Source organism: Mycothermus thermophilus (genome assembly GCF_041956435.1).
Source record: "Mycothermus thermophilus strain CBS 625.91 unplaced genomic scaffold VTJ04scaffold_1, whole genome shotgun sequence".
In the NCBI taxonomy this organism is placed as follows: Eukaryota; Fungi; Ascomycota; class Sordariomycetes; order Sordariales; family Chaetomiaceae; genus Mycothermus; species Mycothermus thermophilus.
In genome coordinates this window covers 3,031,999-3,049,943 of record NW_027191427.1, presented here as the reverse complement: position 1 = coordinate 3,049,943, position 17,945 = coordinate 3,031,999, and the positions used below count along the sequence as shown (strand labels likewise).

Genomic DNA, 17,945 nt, shown 5'->3' with positions numbered 1-17,945 from the left:
TGCCAAGTCAAAAACAATGGACGTGTTGACGGCTTCTCTGCAGCATGCAGGCAAGGTTATCTCGTCCGAAGTGGCACTCCATCCGTCATCTTGGTGAGCAACACTGAGGTTCGCGTTGATCATCTCATGCGTCTACAGCCTTGACAAGGCCGGTAGGTATCAACAGTCGGAGGCTCGAATGCCTAGGGCCTCAACCGGTACCCCTATGGTGTATGTACATACATACGAGCAGCAGACCAGGGTACTCAGGGCAACAACATCCTCTCATCTTCCATCTTGATCCCTCTTCTCTCAAGTTGAGGCCCAGCCGTATCGCCTCGAGTGAATTCACCTGCAGCCCAGCGCGCTTCAGGTTGGGGTTGTAGCCGCAAACGGAATAGGAACCTATCTGTTACCCCGCTAGCTCAGGTCCCGGTGTGTCCCAGCCTCGCCCAGCGTCAAGTTAGGCGCTGTTGTTGAGTCTCGTTACCCCTCGCCAACCCACCTTGACGCCGCCCTCATCTGCTTATTGTATTGCTGCCAAGCCCTCCTCATCTCAACCTCTCCTAGGACGGGAGTTAGGCTCCCTCTGCCTCGCGGCGCATTCCCACCTGAGCTTTAGTCCTCTCATATCCTCTCTTTTCTCCCCAAGGCTTGGTATTCCTCTCTTCTTCTCCCATTGCCTTCCAAGACTTTTCTTGTGAAGCATCGGGTGCTCAGCCGCTCCTCGAAATTTCGCTGCATCCACTCATTGTCCGGACCTAGACCCAAGCCCCTCGCATCCCTCTCTCTCGTGCTCTCCCATCCCCTTTCCAACCCCCCTCCGCCACACCACAGCTGCAACTCCCAAGAGCACAGCCAAGTCAGCAATACTGCGTAGGGCAACGCACTGCACCGCACCCAAGCCTTTGGTCGTACCTTGGACAACGCACCAAAGAGAAACCGCTCTCGGAACCCGTAGCCGCACGCCTCGTCATCGACCCGTCCTTCTATACTTGAACCCATCCAGCGCTCCGCTGGATTCCTCGAGCTTTTCTTTTGGAGTTTCTGCAGAAAGCTCGCAACCATGAGCTGTAAGTCACCCTCGATCCGTCAGGCGCTATCGAGCTTTGGTTTGTGGTTCCGGCTCCTTTGCTGCCCCCTTACCCCTCGCCCCTATCAGCCGTGACCGGCGACAACGAGAGCCCAATCCGTCGCGCGCATGCACAAGACTAATAAGAGCCTGTAAACAGTCTCGAACATGCTGAGTCGCCTCCATGGGCAACCCGAGAGCTATGAGAAGAAGTGCGCATCATTCCCTCCTCCGCGAGCGCGACCCCGCCTCCCTTTCAGCCCAACCTAGCTGCCAGACCTGCGAACTGACCGGCTTGCGAATTCCTACACAGATCCAAGTACCGCTTCGGGCGCACCCTCGGCGCCGGTACCTATGGCATCGTCCGGGAGGCTGAGGGCCCCACGGGCCGCGTCGCCATCAAGATCATCCTGAAGAAGGTTGTCCGAGGCAACGAGCGTATGGTGCTCGACGAGCTGGACATGCTTCAGCGCTTGAAACACCCACACATTGTCAAGTTTGTTGACTGGTTCGAGTCAAGAGTATGGCAGCCAAATGCCGTTATATCCTCGCTGAGTTAAGGATCTAACGGGCTGTTCCCTCCTACAGGACAAGTATTACATCGTCACGGAGCTCGCTACGGGTGGAGAGCTGTTCGACCGCATTTGCCAGCAGGGCAAATTCACCGAGAAGGACGGCTCCCAAACCATCAAGCAGGTCTTGGAGGCTGTCAACTACCTGCACCAGAACAATGTCGTCCACCGCGGTTCGTAGTCCTGCTCTTCGGGCTCCCCATCCCTTATACACGTCATAATAGCATCATCATCCTAACTACAACCCCTCCCTTAGACCTGAAACCCGAAAACCTCCTCTACCTGACCAACGACCCGAACTCGGACCTGGTCCTGGCCGATTTCGGCATCGCAAAGACGCTAGGCACCGACGAGGTGCTGACCACCATGGCCGGGTCGTTCGGGTACGCGGCGCCTGAGGTGATGCTGAAGCAGGGCCACGGCAAGCCCGTCGACATGTGGTCCCTGGGCATCATCACGTACACGCTCCTGTGCGGCTACCCGCCCTTCCGCTCCGAGAACCTGCCGGACCTGATCGACGAGTGCACCGCCTGCCGCGTCGTCTTCCACGAGCGCTACTGGAAGGACGTTAGCGACGATGCGAAGGATTTCATTTTGAAACTCCTGCGGCCGAAGCCTGAGGATCGGTGGACGAGTGAGGTGCGTTTCCTTCCCATAAACCCAGAACAACATTAAATGCGATACTAACACCCGCAAAGCAAGCCCTCCAACACCCCTGGCTCACCGGCAAGACCGCCACCGACCACAACCTCCTCCCCGAAATCCGCGCCTACCTCACGCGCGCCCGCCTCCGCCGCGGCATCGAGATGGTCAAGCTGGCCAACCGCATCGAGGCGCTCAGGAAACAGGAGGAAGACCCGGACAACTCGGACCTGCCCAAGGACGCCACGCTCGCGGCCGACCAGTCGCGTCACGGTTCCGCCGCCGCTGCTGCTGCTGCCGGTGCTGCCGCCGCCGGAGCCGCCGCCGCTGCTGACGGGCAACAACAGGGTAACAAGAGGCAGTTGAGCAAGGCTATCAAGTCGGCCATTTTCCGTGAGGTGGTGCTCGCCAAGGTCAGGGAGATGAAGGAGCAGGAGCAGACCAAGAAGATTGCTGAGGAGGCGGCGAGGAAGTCGACTATGTGAGCTAGGTGGGTGGGGAAGAAGTTGGATGGAAGAAATGTTGTCAGGATGGATGAGTATGTGGGAGGGAGGTGAAGACCAACCACACCGAGTGTTGAATGAGATGAGGAAGAAATGAAGGTGATATCGTGATGGATGATCGGGAGGGCATTCTGTCATGGATACCCAAGAGCAAAGTACGCACGCAACTGGGATGATGGGCTTTTTGGGACGTCTTCTTTTCGACTTGTTGGTTTGGTTCAATTTGGCTCGGGTGAGGGGATGGAGGTTATCCCCTTCTCCTATATGATATCTGTGTGTTGGTTCGATTTCTTCTTGATTGCCTACCTGGTAGCTTCTTTCCTACCTTGGTCCTTACCCTTTTACCAATGACGAACGACAGATGATGACATCGTCATAAGTTGAGCAGTGTGAGAGAAGCGCGAGTGTGGTGATGTCTATCAGGTGGCCGGGTCAAGCGAAACTAGATTGAACTTGGGGAAGGGATCGGAGGATAGACGTCACCTATCTACGGCGTAGACCAGGAAACCCCCTACCCACCTCCCTATCTGCGGAGTATAGTATGTATGTATGTACCTAAGTAGGCCCAGGCGGTCTTCCAGTGGCTGAACTACCTAGATGACTAGTGCGGCAGATCTCTAGCAGCGGTTGATCGACATTGTCCCCACCACTTAACCACGGAAATAAACCACCTCTGATGTTTTGCTTAGGTAACCGCTAGAAGAAACGCTTTATACGTACGGGGTTTGATTTGCAGCGAAACTACATTTCCATCCTAGCACGAGAGGGGTAGAGATCGCGACGGTATTCCAAGCATGCCCCCTACCTCGCCTGACTTGACCTAGGACGACATAGGTATAGATAGCGAAGACTTCCCAGATGATGGGGTCTCGACTTCAAAGAGTTCGTCACTGAGTGTGCCAAGTACTAGAGGTATGCCTCGACAAACACGGGACTCTTTCCGCCCGGCCTGGAAGAGAACGCATGATGGGGCTCAGCCTCTCCCGTCCCCACGAAGAACAACCTAAGCATCACTCAGCACCTCAATCAACACTCTCAGCTCTCTGCTTACGTTCCGAGTACTCGGGGAGAATGAATCACTACTCATCACGTGCAACACGGGATCCGACATATGCTGTGTCACCTCAATAACTACCTCAAGGGTACCTAGCTGACTTGTCATCGATTTCTGGCCCCGAGCGAGGAGGCTGCGCTACGCTATGCTATGCTACCTACGTATGAAGTCAAGAACAAACGAAACGAATCGCGAACGGTTGTCGTCTGTATCTATGTACAAACAGCCTTCTCTCGAAGAAGGGTGTGGTTGTTGCAAGGTCCCCTCTCCAAAATCCATCATTCCAAAACATCCCAGGGCGACGGAACAGTAGTGGTACAAGGCTCTGCCCAAACAAAATAAGAAAACGCCCAGAGGGATACAAGCCGCCACGAGGTAAGAAACAAAGGAAAAATATCCAGGAATGCATTCCGCAACCATGCCGAACAAGCTCCAGTTACAAAGTGCATGTGTGTTGTTGTTGTACATATAGTACAGTTCCCGTCAGTTGGATTGACGCCTGACTGCTTGACTGACTCTCCTTGCCTTGTCCAACTCCCACTGACCAACCCATCCCATCCACCCTCCTTTCCGACCTTATCCAATGTACGTACGCCGAGCGATGAGAGCCCAAGAACCAAGTAAACAAAAAAGAGACAATGCCCCAAACCCGAAACCCAAAACCGATTCATAAACCTCGTCATGATGGCTGTTGAACAATTGAAACAATGAACACAAAACCCCCAACCCCTTTTTGGTTGTCCATACACACACACAAGAAATGAAACCAAAGATGTGACCAAGAAAGGAGAGTAGACAGATCGAAGAGGTAAAATTTTTACTCCACCAACTCGGCCAGAGCCGTTTCGGCCAGCTCCTCGTATTTCTTCGCATCGAACCGCTTGCGCTGCCAGCCCGTCTTGCGCAGCCGCTCGATCCGGGCTTGGCGGTCTGCGGCACGAGCCTCCTCAAACTTCGAGGGAGGGAGCTGTGTCACGCTGATTATGGGCGTTGTTGGTGACGTCGGGCTCGGGACCGGGAGCAGGGAGATCCTATGCCGCCGTTGCCGTGGTTGTGATGACTGCGGTTTCTGCGGTTGTTGTTGCTGCTGCTGCTGCTTCTGCTGCTGTTCCTGCTGTTGTTGCGAGGAAATGAGTTGATCGAGGCTCGTGGAGTGGCGGGCGAGTTGGGCGCGGAGGGTGGCGAGGTGTTCGCAGGCTCGGGCGACAGCGCTGGCCACGGCATAGTTCTCTTCGTCGTTTTCCTGGCTAGCCTGCTCTTCCTCCTCGGGCTCCTCGGGCACGCATTCCAAGTGGTGGTCCTCCGGCTCAATGTGCTCGGGGATCGTCTCGAGGGGCATCTCGATTTCGTAGAACCTAGACGGGAAGTCTTGAGTTTTGAAGCTGCGCGGAGGCTCTTCTTGTTGTGGTGTTGTCGGCGCCGAGGTCTGAATCAGGTAGTACTCCTCAAATCCGAGAGTGGGCGAGTCTGGCCGGATCATGGGCTCTGGGTCGATCTCAATGGGCTCGTCCCTGGGAAGCGAAAAAGACACTTTCTTGACGCGCTTTGGGGGAGACTGCTTCAGGGCGAAGTCATCGAAGGAGCAGATGGATTCGGTGGGCGATGAGACGCGAGTATCGGGAGTCCAGGCCCGGGAGCTGATGGATCCAGAAGGGGAGTGGCAGCTCGACCCCCGCGAGGAGCCGACGGAGCCGGGACGAAACTTCTTCAGGACGGATTCCTCAGCGGCGTTGATGAGCTCCGAGGCCTTGTTGAAGTGGGTGCGGGCTTGCAGGAGCATGGCGGCACGTTGAGGCCCATTCGACGGCAACGGCCGGGCGCAAATCTCGAGCGACGTGGCGGCATAGAAATGGAGGTAGATGAGATAGATGGGCTCGACTTCGGAGTGATCCTTGATACCCTCGAGCACTTCGAGACACCTGGCCGAGCAAGCCCGGTAACGCTTGCTGAAGTACTTCCTCTTGACCTCGGCGATGGTTTTCCTCCACTCGGCCTTGGTGTACGGCAACACGACGATGGGAGCGGGCGCCGGGGTGGGCAACGACAGGCGCTTGACCTGGGGCTTTGGCCTAAACGTCGGGAAAGTGGGTGTCGTCGGGGTTGTCGGGGTTGAAGAGGAGGTGGGAGCAACGTAGGATGATTGACGGCGGCGGGAAGTTGATGTTGTCGTCGTTGTTGTCGGGCTCGGGCCAATGAAGCTCGTTCGGTTGCCCGATGCGAGCATCAACGGGATCAGGCCAGCCATGATCGGATGGTCGATTCGGGCCAGACGGGTGTGGTGACGATAGATGCAAAAGGCGAACAGTCCGGAACCCGTCTCCAGAGGGTTGGGGAGGGAACTGTGAGGGCTTTCAAGCTGCCGTCGTCAGGCTGAAACGGCAACTTGCCCAAGGAGTTCCTTGCGAAAAATGACGGATCGTGGAGGTGATCCCCCCTGCAGGCATCGACCCTGTCCGTCGGTAAATGAGGTGATGGCGATGATGGCCCAAAGGGGCAACACAGACAATTCGCTAACGAGGGATCGAGTGGGTTCGACAGGATGGCCCGAGATGAAGGCAGACCCAAGAGGCTGGAAAAGCCTGGAAAGGGGGACCCGGACAGTTGGGAGCTCTTTGAAATGGTCGTCCCACGCTCGGAGTGCCCAGAGCTAGAACTCGTGGTGATGTTGCTTCTGGCGGGCCTTTCTCAGATGGCGTGGTTCCCGGATCGGCAATGGAACGGCGTTGGTGATGATCAAAACGGGTCCCGCGCGCGAACCAAACTTTGGAATCTGGCTTCTCGAGTCGGGACAAACAATCCAATATTAGGCTGTTGTGGATCAGCACTTCCGTGGCAGCCCGATACCTCTACCGGGCGCGAGACAGTTTGACCAACTCCGGGAAGAATGTTCGAGGTCGAATGTCGAGACACGGTCCGAGAACGGGACCAACAGTTGGTGGCGATACCGTCAGGCGAGGAGCCGAGGGGGGAGAAGGCCAGTTTACAGACAGTTTAATGAACGTATTCCAAGACTCTCGAGCAGAACACGAGTGGACTCGATGCCGTGAAACGACAGTCAGGGACAGTGATGAGGGATCCTGGAGGGTGGGTGGTGGAAGGAGTGGATGAGTGCTGCAACGAGGCACTCGTGTCGTCAAGGTCGAGGACGAGGTCGACAGGAACACACCTGAGGGAACGAAGGTGTGAGGTTCCAAGGTCGAGTCTGTCTGGAAGAGAGAAAGAGGGAGAGAATAGACGATGGATGGGATCAAGGTGGAAGAAAGGGGCCAGAAGGCGTTGGTGTTCTGCCCTAACCCAGCCTCGAGCCCCCAGCGGGCTGTTTCTGTTTCTTCCTTCACTGCACCAATGGCGCTATCCCCACTTTCCGGTGCAGCAGCAACAACAGCAGAGGCATTTTCCTTTTCTTCCCCCTTCCTGCAGTTCTGTGTGGGAACGGCACAAACACGACAACAAGCAGACGGCGTCCACTTGTTCCCGGCGACCTGGGTCGTGCGCCGGCAGAGGGGAGAGGCGACAGAATCAAGGGGAGGAGTGGAGGGACGGGCCCGTGCTGCGGCCTGGGCGCTGCAGGGGCAAGTCAATGGCCACCCTTGCTTGCCGCCAGAACAGGAAAAGTTCCGTCCATCCCCCCAACGGGCTAGACTGGAAGGGGGAAGGTCTGTGGGTGCTGTTTCCCTGTCGTGGGAGACGGTCTCCTGGTCCGCTGCTTCTGCAAAAGTCGAAGTCAAGCCAAAGCTCAGCAACGGACGCGATGGTTGCGCCTGCAGCACTTTCGCTGCTGAAGTTTCACTATCACAACTGCAGGAACCTCCCTAGCAGCTGGCTTTGCTGCCTGCCCATCTTTATCTTCCCCCAACTTCTTCCACGCAGGGCACTTATCTTCCACATCGTGATCTTCTTTGCCCGTCGCCTCGACGGAATCGCCGTTTGGAAAACACCCACTCGGTTGAGAGCGATCGACGGATAAGCGCGGGAGCAACCAGGTGATGGTGGAGAGACAAACAGCGGATCTGAAGAACCTCGATGGCCAGCCAACACGAAAAACAACACGAACCCACAGTTCCAGCAGGACAATCACAGCAGGCTGGTTCGGAGCTCGGCGAGGATCCCAGAAAATCTTCAAGGCCAGAGTCACATCGCCAAAAGCACAAGCACCGAAGCACTGGCCAACGCCCGGAACTCTCCCCGGAGCACCCCCAATCCCAGAAGTCCCAGGGTCGCATCCCAGGAACCCGCAAGTCCCACCCACCAACGCGTTCCCCCTCCCGCTGCTCCCTGGACCCTGGCCTTGACCCCTTGCATGGTGGCTTTTTTTGGTGGAGGAAGCTCGAATCCAGACCCTTGCTGCTGCTCATCCCTTGTCGTCCATGCAGTCGGTGCGAGGTCGAGACACAGCGCGTTGGGAAAAGCACAAAAAAAAGACAAGAAAAGAACGCCAAAGGAGCGAGCCGGATGCCGCGGCGGGGGACGGCACGGGAAAGAGACGTGACGGGGACGAGACGAAACGCAAGAAGCAAAGAGAGAAACGCAGAGAGAACACAAGCGAAAACGCAACACCAGAATCCTGCCACCGCCATCCGGCATAACTGTCCCCCACCCAAAATAACGCAATCCTTGGAGAAGTAATGTTTATCATCACCAACAAGCTATGCAATGCTTTGGCAGAGGGAACGAAAGCATCGAAGATAGGAAGCCCCAGCTAACCAGTCACAATCGTCAGGCCGACATGCTGGACGAGATATGAGAGCTCCAGCGATTGGGCTGAATGCCCAGACTATCGTTGCTGTTGAATCCTAAACTAAAAACGATAGTAACTTGTCACCACCGCCACTGGCGTTCGACCGGTCGAACTTTCGACGGCCCGACTTTGTGTGGCCAATTCCGCCTTCTCCAACCACAGCTGAAGACACAACGAAAGCCCAGAAAACGAACATTCCATGCTAACGTTCAAATCATCAATCTCCATCATGTGATATCCCAATTTCCACACAAGTTCCCATCCCTTCCTCCTCATCTCGCAGCCTCACAGCGTTGACTGACTGATGTGTGACACCCCTCTTACACTCCTCCAAGGCCACGAACCCCCAGTAGTCTTCCGCATAGTTTGCGGTCATATCACGGGGGGGAGCAATCTTGCTGCACACCCTCCTCTTACATTTTGACACACACATACTACACTACCTACACCACACGCGTCGACGCGACGTCCACTGGTCTCTGTGCGTCTCGGAACGCTAAGTAACCGGTCAAGAAACTCAAAGTCTGTGTGTCCTTCCCGTTGGCTACTTATTACTACACAGTACTCCGGAGTTGCTTCGTCACCTGCGACTCGTCAGCCTGCCCGCACGCATTGACGTTTGCCAAGCGGGACGCCGCGTCTGAGAGCTCGACAGGCAATCCTTCGCCAATGCTCAAACGCGGGTACTTCTACCTCTCGCAGGAGTAGCGTGCCTCTGACGCTAGAGACACAAAAGGATAGCTCTTAACCTATTCCTTCTACGGGATGGGGGAGTCAAAACTCCACTGAAACGTCGGCTCTCGGTCAGGTAGATTGGAACACATGCGGTGTCGTCGTTGGGCACAATCGGTAAGTATCTGGCCTTCAACTGGCCTTAACCTAGGTAAGTAGCGTAGCAACTTTAGTTCTCTATGTAGCGTGGTATGCAGAGAAGGGAGATCGGATCTCTCACCGACCGACAGACTAGGCCAACTCGCGTAGAAGCAGATGTCAGGCCACAACTACGTCGTCGTTTGTGGGAGGGTGTCGTGTTGTCGGCTCTCGTCACAGAAACCGGTGATGTGCAAGTTGCGGCAAACGCAGCAGTCTATCTTTTTGGTCTATCAAGCAACACACTACCTAAAACCCATATCCGCTAGTCGAAGATAGGATAAGAGAGGAGAGGAGTGGACTGGCGATCTACATGAGGACCTAAGCGAGACACTCGCCAAGGTATCTTGGATCAACACAAGAACCATCAACTTGGTGGTATTTCTCCGGTCCGGCAGCTGACCAACCCGCCGAGAGGTGGTTGACTGGCATCCCTTGAAGAGGACGAAGTTGTGTCAAAGTCAAGCCAAAGTGAGGGTTTACTCCGCTGCAGGAGCAGGAGCAGCAGCCGCAACCTCGGCAGCGACTTTGACCTCCTCGCCCTTGATGCCATCCACAACCTTGAGACCCTCGGCCTGGGCCGCAATGCTCTCGATCTGCTGTTTTTGCTGGATGCGCAGCTTCACCTCCTCGATTAGGTTATCCAGGCTGATGAGCTCGCCCTCCTTGAGGGGATGATCTTCAGGGAGACCCATTTCCTTGATCTTGGCCTTGCCTTGAGCAAGCTCGTCCTGTAGTGGGTATCGCCACGGTTAGTTATCAAAAGAAGCGCTAGAAAGTGGCGAAGAAGGAGAGGCCTCGACTGCCAGTACGAACCTCGCCGAGGATAAGGGCAAATGGCACACCACCGGCCTCTGCGGCCTTGAATTGGGCCTGCAGCTTTGGCTTCACCTTGTAAAGGAACTCGGCCTGCAACATGTTAGTCGTGAGGCGGGCTTCTGGTTGGCTTGGGCAACGAACCTTGATGCCGGCATCCCATAGCCTGGCGCAGATCTGGCTTCTCTCCTTCAGCAGACCAGTGAAGTCCTTGCCGCTGCCAAAGGCCATGACAAAGATGTCCACCTCGTTTTTCCTCTCCTTTTGTTTCTGCTGGGCCTTCATGATGGAGAATATCCGGTCGATACCGAAGCTGATACCGACGCATGGCACCTGGGTCTTGCCAGAGAACATGCCCACCAGGTTATCATACCTGCATCAGCGTCAGTGACGAGGCAAGACTCTTCCACACCAAGCATCACTGACCTGCCACCGGCCGCAACAGAGCCTATCCCAACCGTGGGATCGTCAGAGCGGTCCTCATCCGCATCTGCGGGCTTGTTCCCCTTCTTCTTGGCCACCTTTTGCTTCTCCTCCTCAGTCGCTTGCACAGCAGGGGCAGAACCCTCTGTAACAACTTCGTAGATGACACCCGTGTAGTAATCCAGACCACGGGCGAGGGACAGGTCGAAGGAGACGGTGTGGCCCGCGTCGAAGTATTCGAGGTAGTCAAAGAGCAGGTCCAAATCCGCGAAGCCCTGCTGCATAGAGGGGTTGGCAGCCAGAGCTTCATCCTTCTTCAACTGCTCGAGCAGGTCACGCTTGCCCTTCAGCTGGACGTACTGGCCGATCTTGTCCGCAGCCTCAGGAGCCAGGCCCTTCTCGTCCACCATTTCTTTCCGGACATCAGCCCAAGGCAGCTTGTCGAGCTTGTCGACGGCGGAAGAGATGGGGCGGATGAGGTTGTCAGGAACGCCGCAGACCTGGAAGAGGCCATCGAGGATCTTCCGCGAGTTGAGCTTGATGGTGTACTTCCCCTTCCAGCCCAGGTTCTCGAAGACCTCGTTGATTATCCTGATCTGCTAGGGGTCAGAAAGTGGTGTCCGGACATGTGATCGATTATCAGACATACAATCTCAGCATCCGGGATCATGGGATCATAGACGCCCTAGTGTACGTCAGCATTGAGAATTCATCCATGAGAGCGGCCACTGAGCCTTACCGCAATATCGAAGCTGGACAATTGGGGGGAAATATGTCAGACAGATCAATCTTTCAACAGGGGCGGGCCCCAGGGACTCCAGAGCGCAGGACATACTCGCATTGGTACTATCCCATGTTAGGCATCCGAGTCTCACGACATCAAGGATTGGGTCAAACTCACAAACTCCCTCATACGGCCTTTCTTGACGGCGGGCTGATCCCTGCGATACACTTTGGCGATGTGGTAGCGCTTGATTTGACTGATGTCCTTGTTCATGGCCAGGTACCGGGCTGGTCGTCCAAATGTTCAGTATAACAGGCTTGCTCGAATGCTCATGGGGTTAGGGGCGTACCGAATGGGACCGTCAAGTCGTATCGCAGACTGCAGAGTTCGCCGCCCTGATCCGCCAGGTCGTACTATGGAATGCCAGAGTTAGCCGGATATCAAAGGGAGAAGAGGCAGTGGGATATGTACAATGAGCTTGCTGTCCTCGCCATATTTCCCTGGAATCCCCTGTCAGCAATGCCCCTGGCCTCCTGTGGTCGTGTCGTTATGCACCTGCAAGGATTTCTGTATTCTGTTAGCAAGACTGTCACCTATCCAAGTCTAACTCCATCCAGGGCGACGGGCACCTACCCTTCAACTCAAACACCGGGGTATCAATGGTCACGCCGCCGTGGCGCTCTGCGTGCTCGGTCAGTTGATGTTGCAGACTCATTCATCTGTGACCAGTCTACATACTGAAAACATCGGTAATCGTCTTGAAGATCTTCTCCCGGAGCACCATGTCCGGACCAGACCCTGTTCAGATGTTAGGTTTGAGTCGGCTGGCCGGAGGGAGGAATGGAAAAACGCACAGTCTCGGGTGCCCTTGGGGGTCCTGTAGGAACGGTGTTAGCCATGCAGATGAGGTCAACGGTTGGTGCAGGCCGGGACTTACTTGATCTCGAACTTCGGAGTCTTGGGCGCCATGTTTTTCTTGTCGGCGGGGTTGGCGGGGTAGTTCTGGGATGGCGACGGCGAGGGTTGTGAGACGGAGGGCAAGGAAGTGTATGGTCTGGCAGATGTGAGCTTCGAGAACGGAATCAGGCGCAGTCCTCGTCGTGGACGAGCAGACCGAATGGCAGCGAGGATCCACGGGTGCTGCATCCAAAATGTGCGAGGATTTCAAGGCAGGACGCGGGGTGTGACTCGAACGCCTTTGAAACTGCCATTGCCATGCGCGCCGGTGTCTGGTCGTTGGCAGCCGGCAAAACCTTTTGCCCAGGAACGGAACGGAGCCGATGCGGGGCAGCAGCTGCAAGGCTGGCCCGGAGGGACGAGGCTGAAGAGGGGTTGATAAGAGGACAGCAGCGATTGGCTGAAGGTTTAACAAGTGACAGGTTCGGACGGGCTGTGTTTCCCCCGGGATGACCTGGTTCTGGGCATCCGTCAGCCAAGGCGAAGACTTGCACAAAGAATCTGTGGTTGAAGCCAACATCTCATTTGACACCGAAAGCTTCCGTCAGTCGCCGATGCTAACATTACCGAAACACCTTTTTGGAAAATTTGGACACAGCAATGATCACAGGTATTCAGAAAATTTTCCGCCGTCTCTTGGCTTTTGTTCCTCAGCGGCAGGCTGGTCCAGGCGTGCTTGGTGAGCTTACGTAACTTAGCGAAGTGGCCGGCTGAGTCACTCGTTCAGGTCCGTCTCTGTCCATGTTGGTTTCGTTCCCTTCCGCGCGGGACCTTCCTTCTTAGAGCTCCAATTCAACGATCTCGAGTTTTGGAATGGACAAGCTTCCACATCCAACACCTTTATACTCCCATTGAGACCAAGATCTATCATCGTGGTCGACGCGTCCTCGGGAGGCGTCTCATGTTTCCCAACACCAACAATACGTGAGATGTTGGCGAGTGCTTAAGCTTAAATATTTGATGTTTTGCGTTGCTCCCGCTACTTTCAGTTATGCGTAGACGCCATTCCGCATCAGGCAATTCCATCATCGCCCAGAGCTCCTCGTTTGGCTCAGCTTGGCTTCCCCTTTCCCGCGCCCTGCCATCTGGGTCATTTCCCGTCCTGAAAATAAAGTTCCCAGAGTTCTGATGTTGCATTGGCACAGCATGGACTTGTGCTGTTCGGCCTTCGGACATCTTCAGAAGCCCGCACGCGTTCTTTAAGGCTTCTTTGTATATAGGTGTCAGCCTGTACAACGGCAAACACGTACTACCCCTCCAATCAACACTTTTCCTTGTTTCCTTGCGGCTTCTTCTCGCGCGCCAAATTCCCCCTGATGCCTCGTTAGCACCGTTGAAATCTCACCATCATCATCAAGATGGGTGACAACACCACCGAGAAGGCCGGCGACGAAAAGCCGGCCCAGACTCCGGAGACGACCACCGAGAAGCCAACGACTAGCTCCGACGCGTCTCCAGAAGAGAAGAAGACGCAGGATGCAGTTCCCGAAAAGGACCCCAAGGCTCGCCCCGAGAGGGAGGCCACTCCGCAAGATTACATGCGCGTCTTCTCGTACGCGTCGAAATGGGATTTCGTCATGATGGCGGCAGCAGCGCTCGCCAGCATTGGCGCCGGCACAACATTGCCACTGCTCAACGTGGTCTTCGGTCGCCTTGTTGACGACTTCAACGGCTTCGCGATTGTGACTGGTAACAATGAGAATACCCAGTCCTTCGATGGGCCCCCGCCCCCCGAAATGCTCGAGTTCCAGCGCAAGTTCGAATCCCAAGTCAACCGCCTCTCTCTCTACATGTTCGCCCTTTTCGTTGCCCGTTTCGGCCTCAACTACATCAGCAAGTTCTGCTTCCGCCTGATCGGCATCCGTATGTCGGCCGCCGTCCGTCTGCACTACCTGCGCTCCCTCTTCGGCCAGACCGTCCACGTCCTCGACAGCATGCCCGCTGGCGCCGCCGCGAGCACCATCACATCTACTTCAAACACCCTCCAACTCGGCATTTCCGAGAAGCTGGGGACGTTCCTCGAGTTCACCTCGTCCATCATTACCGCCATCATTGTCGCTTTCACGTTCAGTTGGTCCCTGACACTTGTGACGGCTTCGGTCATCCTCTTCATCTCGCTCGTCATCTCCATCCTGTTGCCTTTTATCCTCAAAGGGCACACGAGGAACACCAAGGCTGAGGGCAAGGCGACCGCCATCGCGACCGAGGCTTTCAGCACCATCCGTATGATCACTTCATGCGGCGCCGAGGCTCGCATGACGGAGCGGTATGCCGAATGGGTCAAGAAGGCCAAGCAGGCCGTCTGGTTCACGGCGCCGTTCCTGTCCCTGCAGTTCGGTCTCATCTTCTTTAGTTTCTACGGTGTATTCGCTCTGGCCTTCTGGTATGGCATGAAGTCGATTGTCGAGGGACGCATCGATGGCATCGGCTCAGTCATCATCGTGTTGATGTCCGTCATGATCATGGTTCTCTCCATCGAGCGCATCTCGACGCCCCTGATTGCCATCTCCAAGGCGATGGTGGCTGCTGCTGAGTTCTTCGCTGTCATCGATGCTCCCAAGCCCGAGATGGGTACCCTCAAGGAGCCCGACGTCACCGCCGACCAGGATATCATCTTCAAGGACGTCCACTTCGCCTATCCTAGCCGGCCCTCCAAGAAAGTCCTCGATGGCTTGAACCTGCGAATCGCTGCCAATCTCAATACGGCCATCGTGGGACCCAGTGGATCTGGCAAGAGTACCATTGTTGGCCTGATTGAGGGCTGGTATACGCTGCGCGATCAGCATCGCATTGCCAAGGCCATCGCCCAGGACAAGAAGAAGAAGGATAAGGAAAAGAAGAAGGGCAAGAAGAAGGACGGCGAAGAGAGCGAGGACGAGGAGGAGAATCCTGCCGACCAGCTCAACGGCGAGGATGCCGGACCCCCGGTTGAACTCAAGGGTAGCATCTCAACCTGCGGCAAAGAGCTCACCGAGATCGACATCAAGTGGTGGCGTTCGCAGATCGGCCTCGTCCAGCAAGAACCCTTCCTCTTCAACGACACCATCTTCAACAACGTCGCTGCCGGTCTGATTGGGACTCAGTGGGAAAACGAGTCGGATGAGGTCAAGCTCCAGCTCGTCAAGGAGGCTTGCGCTGAGAGTTTCGCAGACGAATTCATCGACCGGCTTCCTGACGGCTACAACACCAAGGTCGGCGATGCGGGCGCCAAGCTCAGCGGCGGCCAGCGCCAACGCATTGCCATCGCCCGCAGCATCATCAAGAAGCCCAAGATTTTGATCCTCGACGAGGCTACCTCAGCCATCGACGTCCGTGGTGAGCGTATCGTGCAGCAAGCCCTGGAGAGGGCCTCGAAGGGCCGTACCACCATCACCATTGCCCATCGTCTGTCCACCATCAAGAATGCCGATCGCATCGTCGTGATTCAAAACGGCCGCGTCGTTGAGGAAGGTACCCATGACAGCCTGCTCAAGAACGAGCTCGGCGTCTACTACGGCCTGGTGCACGCGCAGAAGCTGTCGCTGGGTGAGGAGACAGGCGAGGAGACGCTAGAGGAGGAAGACCTTGGTGCGATCCTGGCTCGCGAGAAGAGCGCAGCCAAGTCGGTGACTGAATCGACGAAGCAGGGTCCCGCCTGGAAGAACAAGAACATCATCACCGGGTTTGGAAAGCTTCTGTACGAGCAGCGCAGCCGGTTGCCCTTCTACATCTTCTCTCTCATCGGTGCCATCGGTGCTGCGGCGGCTGTTCCCATCCAGGCATACCTCTTCGCTCAGGTCGTCGTGAGCTTCCAGGAGCAGGACCCTAAGGATCTTTACAACGAGACTACTTTCTGGTCTAAGATGTGGGCCGTCCTCGCGGGCGGCGTCGGCGCGAGCTATTTCCTTACTGCCTTTGTATCTACTTACCTGGAGGGTTATATCACCGCTCAGTACCGCAAGGAGTACTTCGAGTCGATCCTGTTCCAGCCGACCTCGTACTTCGATAAGGACGACAATGCTACCGGCCAGCTGACAGCGCGCTTGTCGAGTGATCCACAAGCTCTCAAGGAGCTGTTGGGCATCAATCTCATGATGTTGCTCATCGGCGTCTTCTCTTTGATCGGCGCCCTGGCCATCTCCTTCTCCTACGGCTGGAAGCTCGCCCTGGTCGCCCTCTGCGTCACCGTCCCTCTCAACCTTGCTGCGGGCTTCTTCCGCGTGCGCTACGAGGTCCAGTTCAACGCCATGAACGAGGCTGTCTTCCAGGAGAGCTCCAAGTTCGCGTCCGAATCGATCGGCGCTTTCCGCACCGTCAACGCCCTCGTCATGGAAGACAGCATCTGTGCCCGCTACCAGCGCCTGCTCGACGGCCACATCACCTCGGCTTTCCGCAAGGCACGCTACAGCACCTTCATCTTCGCCTTCGCCGACAGTATTGGTTTCGGCTGCCAGGCGCTCATTTTCTGGTACGGCGGTCGGCTGCTCATCAGCGGCGAGTACACTGTCGGGGCGTTCCTCGTGACATACATGGCAATGATCCAGGGTGCCGAGAGCGCCGGACAATGGCTGAGTCTGGGCCCCAACGCCGTCCAGGCCTCGGAGGCGGCCAACCGCATCCTGCATGCGCGCGAGACGCGCATCCGCGACAGCGTGTCGGAAGCCGAGCAAGTCCCAGACACGGAGGGCGGCGTGCGCATCGAGCTCAAGGACGTGCACTTCAAGTACCCGACGCGCGACGTGTCCATTTTCCGCGGGCTCAACATCACTATCGAGAAGGGCCAGTTCGCGGCGCTGGTGGGCGCGTCCGGGTCGGGCAAGACGTCCATCATCAGCTTGCTGGAGCGGTTTTATGACGTTAACAAGGGCCAGATCCTCTTCAACGGAAAGGACATTTCGGAGATTAATGTGTATGAGTACCGCAAGCTGCTGTCGCTCGTGGCGCAGGAGCCTTCGCTGTTCCACGGCACCATTCGGGAGAATATCTTGTTGGGAGTGGACCCGGCGTCGGTGACGGAGGAGCAGCTGCACCAGTGCTGCCGCGACGCCAACATTCACGATTTCATTGTCTCGCTGCCCGAAGGTTATGGCACGAACATTGGCAGCCGCGGTGTCAGCTTGAGCGGTGGCCAGAAGCAGCGCATCGCCATTGCTCGTGCGTTGATTCGTAATCCGCGCGTCCTGCTGCTTGATGAAGCGACAAGCTCGCTTGATTCGGGTGAGTTTTGTCATGAGACTAACAGACGCATTGTTTTGTCTCCCAGATCACATTTGCTAACCGGTGTGAAAAATAACAGAGAGCGAGAAACTCGTCCAAGCAGCCTTCGAGCGCGTGGCCAAGGGCCGGACCACGGTGGCCGTGGCGCACCGTCTCGCTACCATCCAGGGTGCCGACATCATCTATGTCCTTGGTGAGGGCAAAGTGCTGGAGAAGGGCACCCATGCCGAGCTGCTCAAGAAGAAGGGCGTGTACTGGCATATGGTGAGTGCTTGTTGACTGCCTCAATTGTTTGATTAGGGACAATGTGCTGACTGAGTTCGTGTTACAGTGCCATAACCAAGCTCTTGACAGGTGATATTTGGTTGCCTGCGGATGATATTACGATTGGCCTTCTAA

At 56.1% G+C, this 17,945-nt stretch overlaps 8 protein-coding genes across 8 annotated transcripts; 3 read left to right on the top strand and 5 right to left on the bottom strand.

The window, feature by feature from the left end:
• Positions 1-606: 606 nt before the first annotated feature.
• VTJ04DRAFT_1132 (uncharacterized protein) lies at positions 607-984 on the bottom strand (the record flags this gene model as incomplete). The annotated part of the gene is made up of 1 exon (XM_069358787.1): positions 607-984. The coding sequence occupies one exon, from the start codon at positions 982-984 to the stop codon at positions 607-609; it is 378 nt and encodes a 125-aa protein (XP_069223741.1).
• A 61-nt stretch (positions 985-1,045) lies between these two features.
• VTJ04DRAFT_1131 (uncharacterized protein) lies at positions 1,046-2,750 on the top strand (the record flags this gene model as incomplete). Its single annotated transcript, XM_069358786.1, has 6 exons — positions 1,046-1,052; positions 1,212-1,263; positions 1,365-1,572; positions 1,640-1,796; positions 1,880-2,262; positions 2,322-2,750. The coding sequence occupies 6 exons, from the start codon at positions 1,046-1,048 to the stop codon at positions 2,748-2,750; spliced, it is 1,236 nt and encodes a 411-aa protein (XP_069223740.1).
• Positions 2,751-2,790: 40 nt separating this feature from the next.
• VTJ04DRAFT_1130 (uncharacterized protein) lies at positions 2,791-3,145 on the bottom strand (the record flags this gene model as incomplete). The annotated part of the gene is made up of 2 exons (XM_069358785.1): positions 2,791-2,995; positions 3,114-3,145. The coding sequence occupies 2 exons, from the start codon at positions 3,143-3,145 to the stop codon at positions 2,791-2,793; spliced, it is 237 nt and encodes a 78-aa protein (XP_069223739.1).
• A 955-nt stretch (positions 3,146-4,100) lies between these two features.
• On the bottom strand, positions 4,101-4,505 carry VTJ04DRAFT_1129 (uncharacterized protein; the record flags this gene model as incomplete). The annotated part of the gene is made up of 1 exon (XM_069358783.1): positions 4,101-4,505. The coding sequence occupies one exon, from the start codon at positions 4,503-4,505 to the stop codon at positions 4,101-4,103; it is 405 nt and encodes a 134-aa protein (XP_069223738.1).
• Positions 4,506-4,639: 134 nt separating this feature from the next.
• On the bottom strand, positions 4,640-6,067 carry VTJ04DRAFT_1128 (uncharacterized protein; the record flags this gene model as incomplete). Its single annotated transcript, XM_069358782.1, has 1 exon — positions 4,640-6,067. One exon carries the CDS (start codon positions 6,065-6,067, stop codon positions 4,640-4,642), a length of 1,428 nt encoding a protein of 475 aa, XP_069223737.1.
• A 294-nt stretch (positions 6,068-6,361) lies between these two features.
• On the top strand, positions 6,362-6,691 carry VTJ04DRAFT_1127 (uncharacterized protein; the record flags this gene model as incomplete). The annotated part of the gene is made up of 1 exon (XM_069358781.1): positions 6,362-6,691. The coding sequence occupies one exon, from the start codon at positions 6,362-6,364 to the stop codon at positions 6,689-6,691; it is 330 nt and encodes a 109-aa protein (XP_069223736.1).
• A 3,218-nt stretch (positions 6,692-9,909) lies between these two features.
• VTJ04DRAFT_1126 (uncharacterized protein) lies at positions 9,910-12,362 on the bottom strand (the record flags this gene model as incomplete). Its single annotated transcript, XM_069358780.1, has 15 exons — positions 9,910-10,161; positions 10,247-10,339; positions 10,391-10,619; positions 10,673-11,265; positions 11,319-11,354; positions 11,409-11,421; positions 11,505-11,515; positions 11,571-11,680; positions 11,743-11,806; positions 11,865-11,893; positions 11,949-11,960; positions 12,027-12,074; positions 12,132-12,191; positions 12,248-12,270; positions 12,331-12,362. 15 exons carry the CDS (start codon positions 12,360-12,362, stop codon positions 9,910-9,912), a joined length of 1,605 nt encoding a protein of 534 aa, XP_069223735.1.
• Positions 12,363-13,708: 1,346 nt separating this feature from the next.
• On the top strand, positions 13,709-17,904 carry VTJ04DRAFT_1125 (uncharacterized protein; the record flags this gene model as incomplete). Its single annotated transcript, XM_069358779.1, has 3 exons — positions 13,709-17,546; positions 17,626-17,810; positions 17,878-17,904. The coding sequence occupies 3 exons, from the start codon at positions 13,709-13,711 to the stop codon at positions 17,902-17,904; spliced, it is 4,050 nt and encodes a 1,349-aa protein (XP_069223734.1).
• Positions 17,905-17,945: the final 41 nt, after the last annotated feature.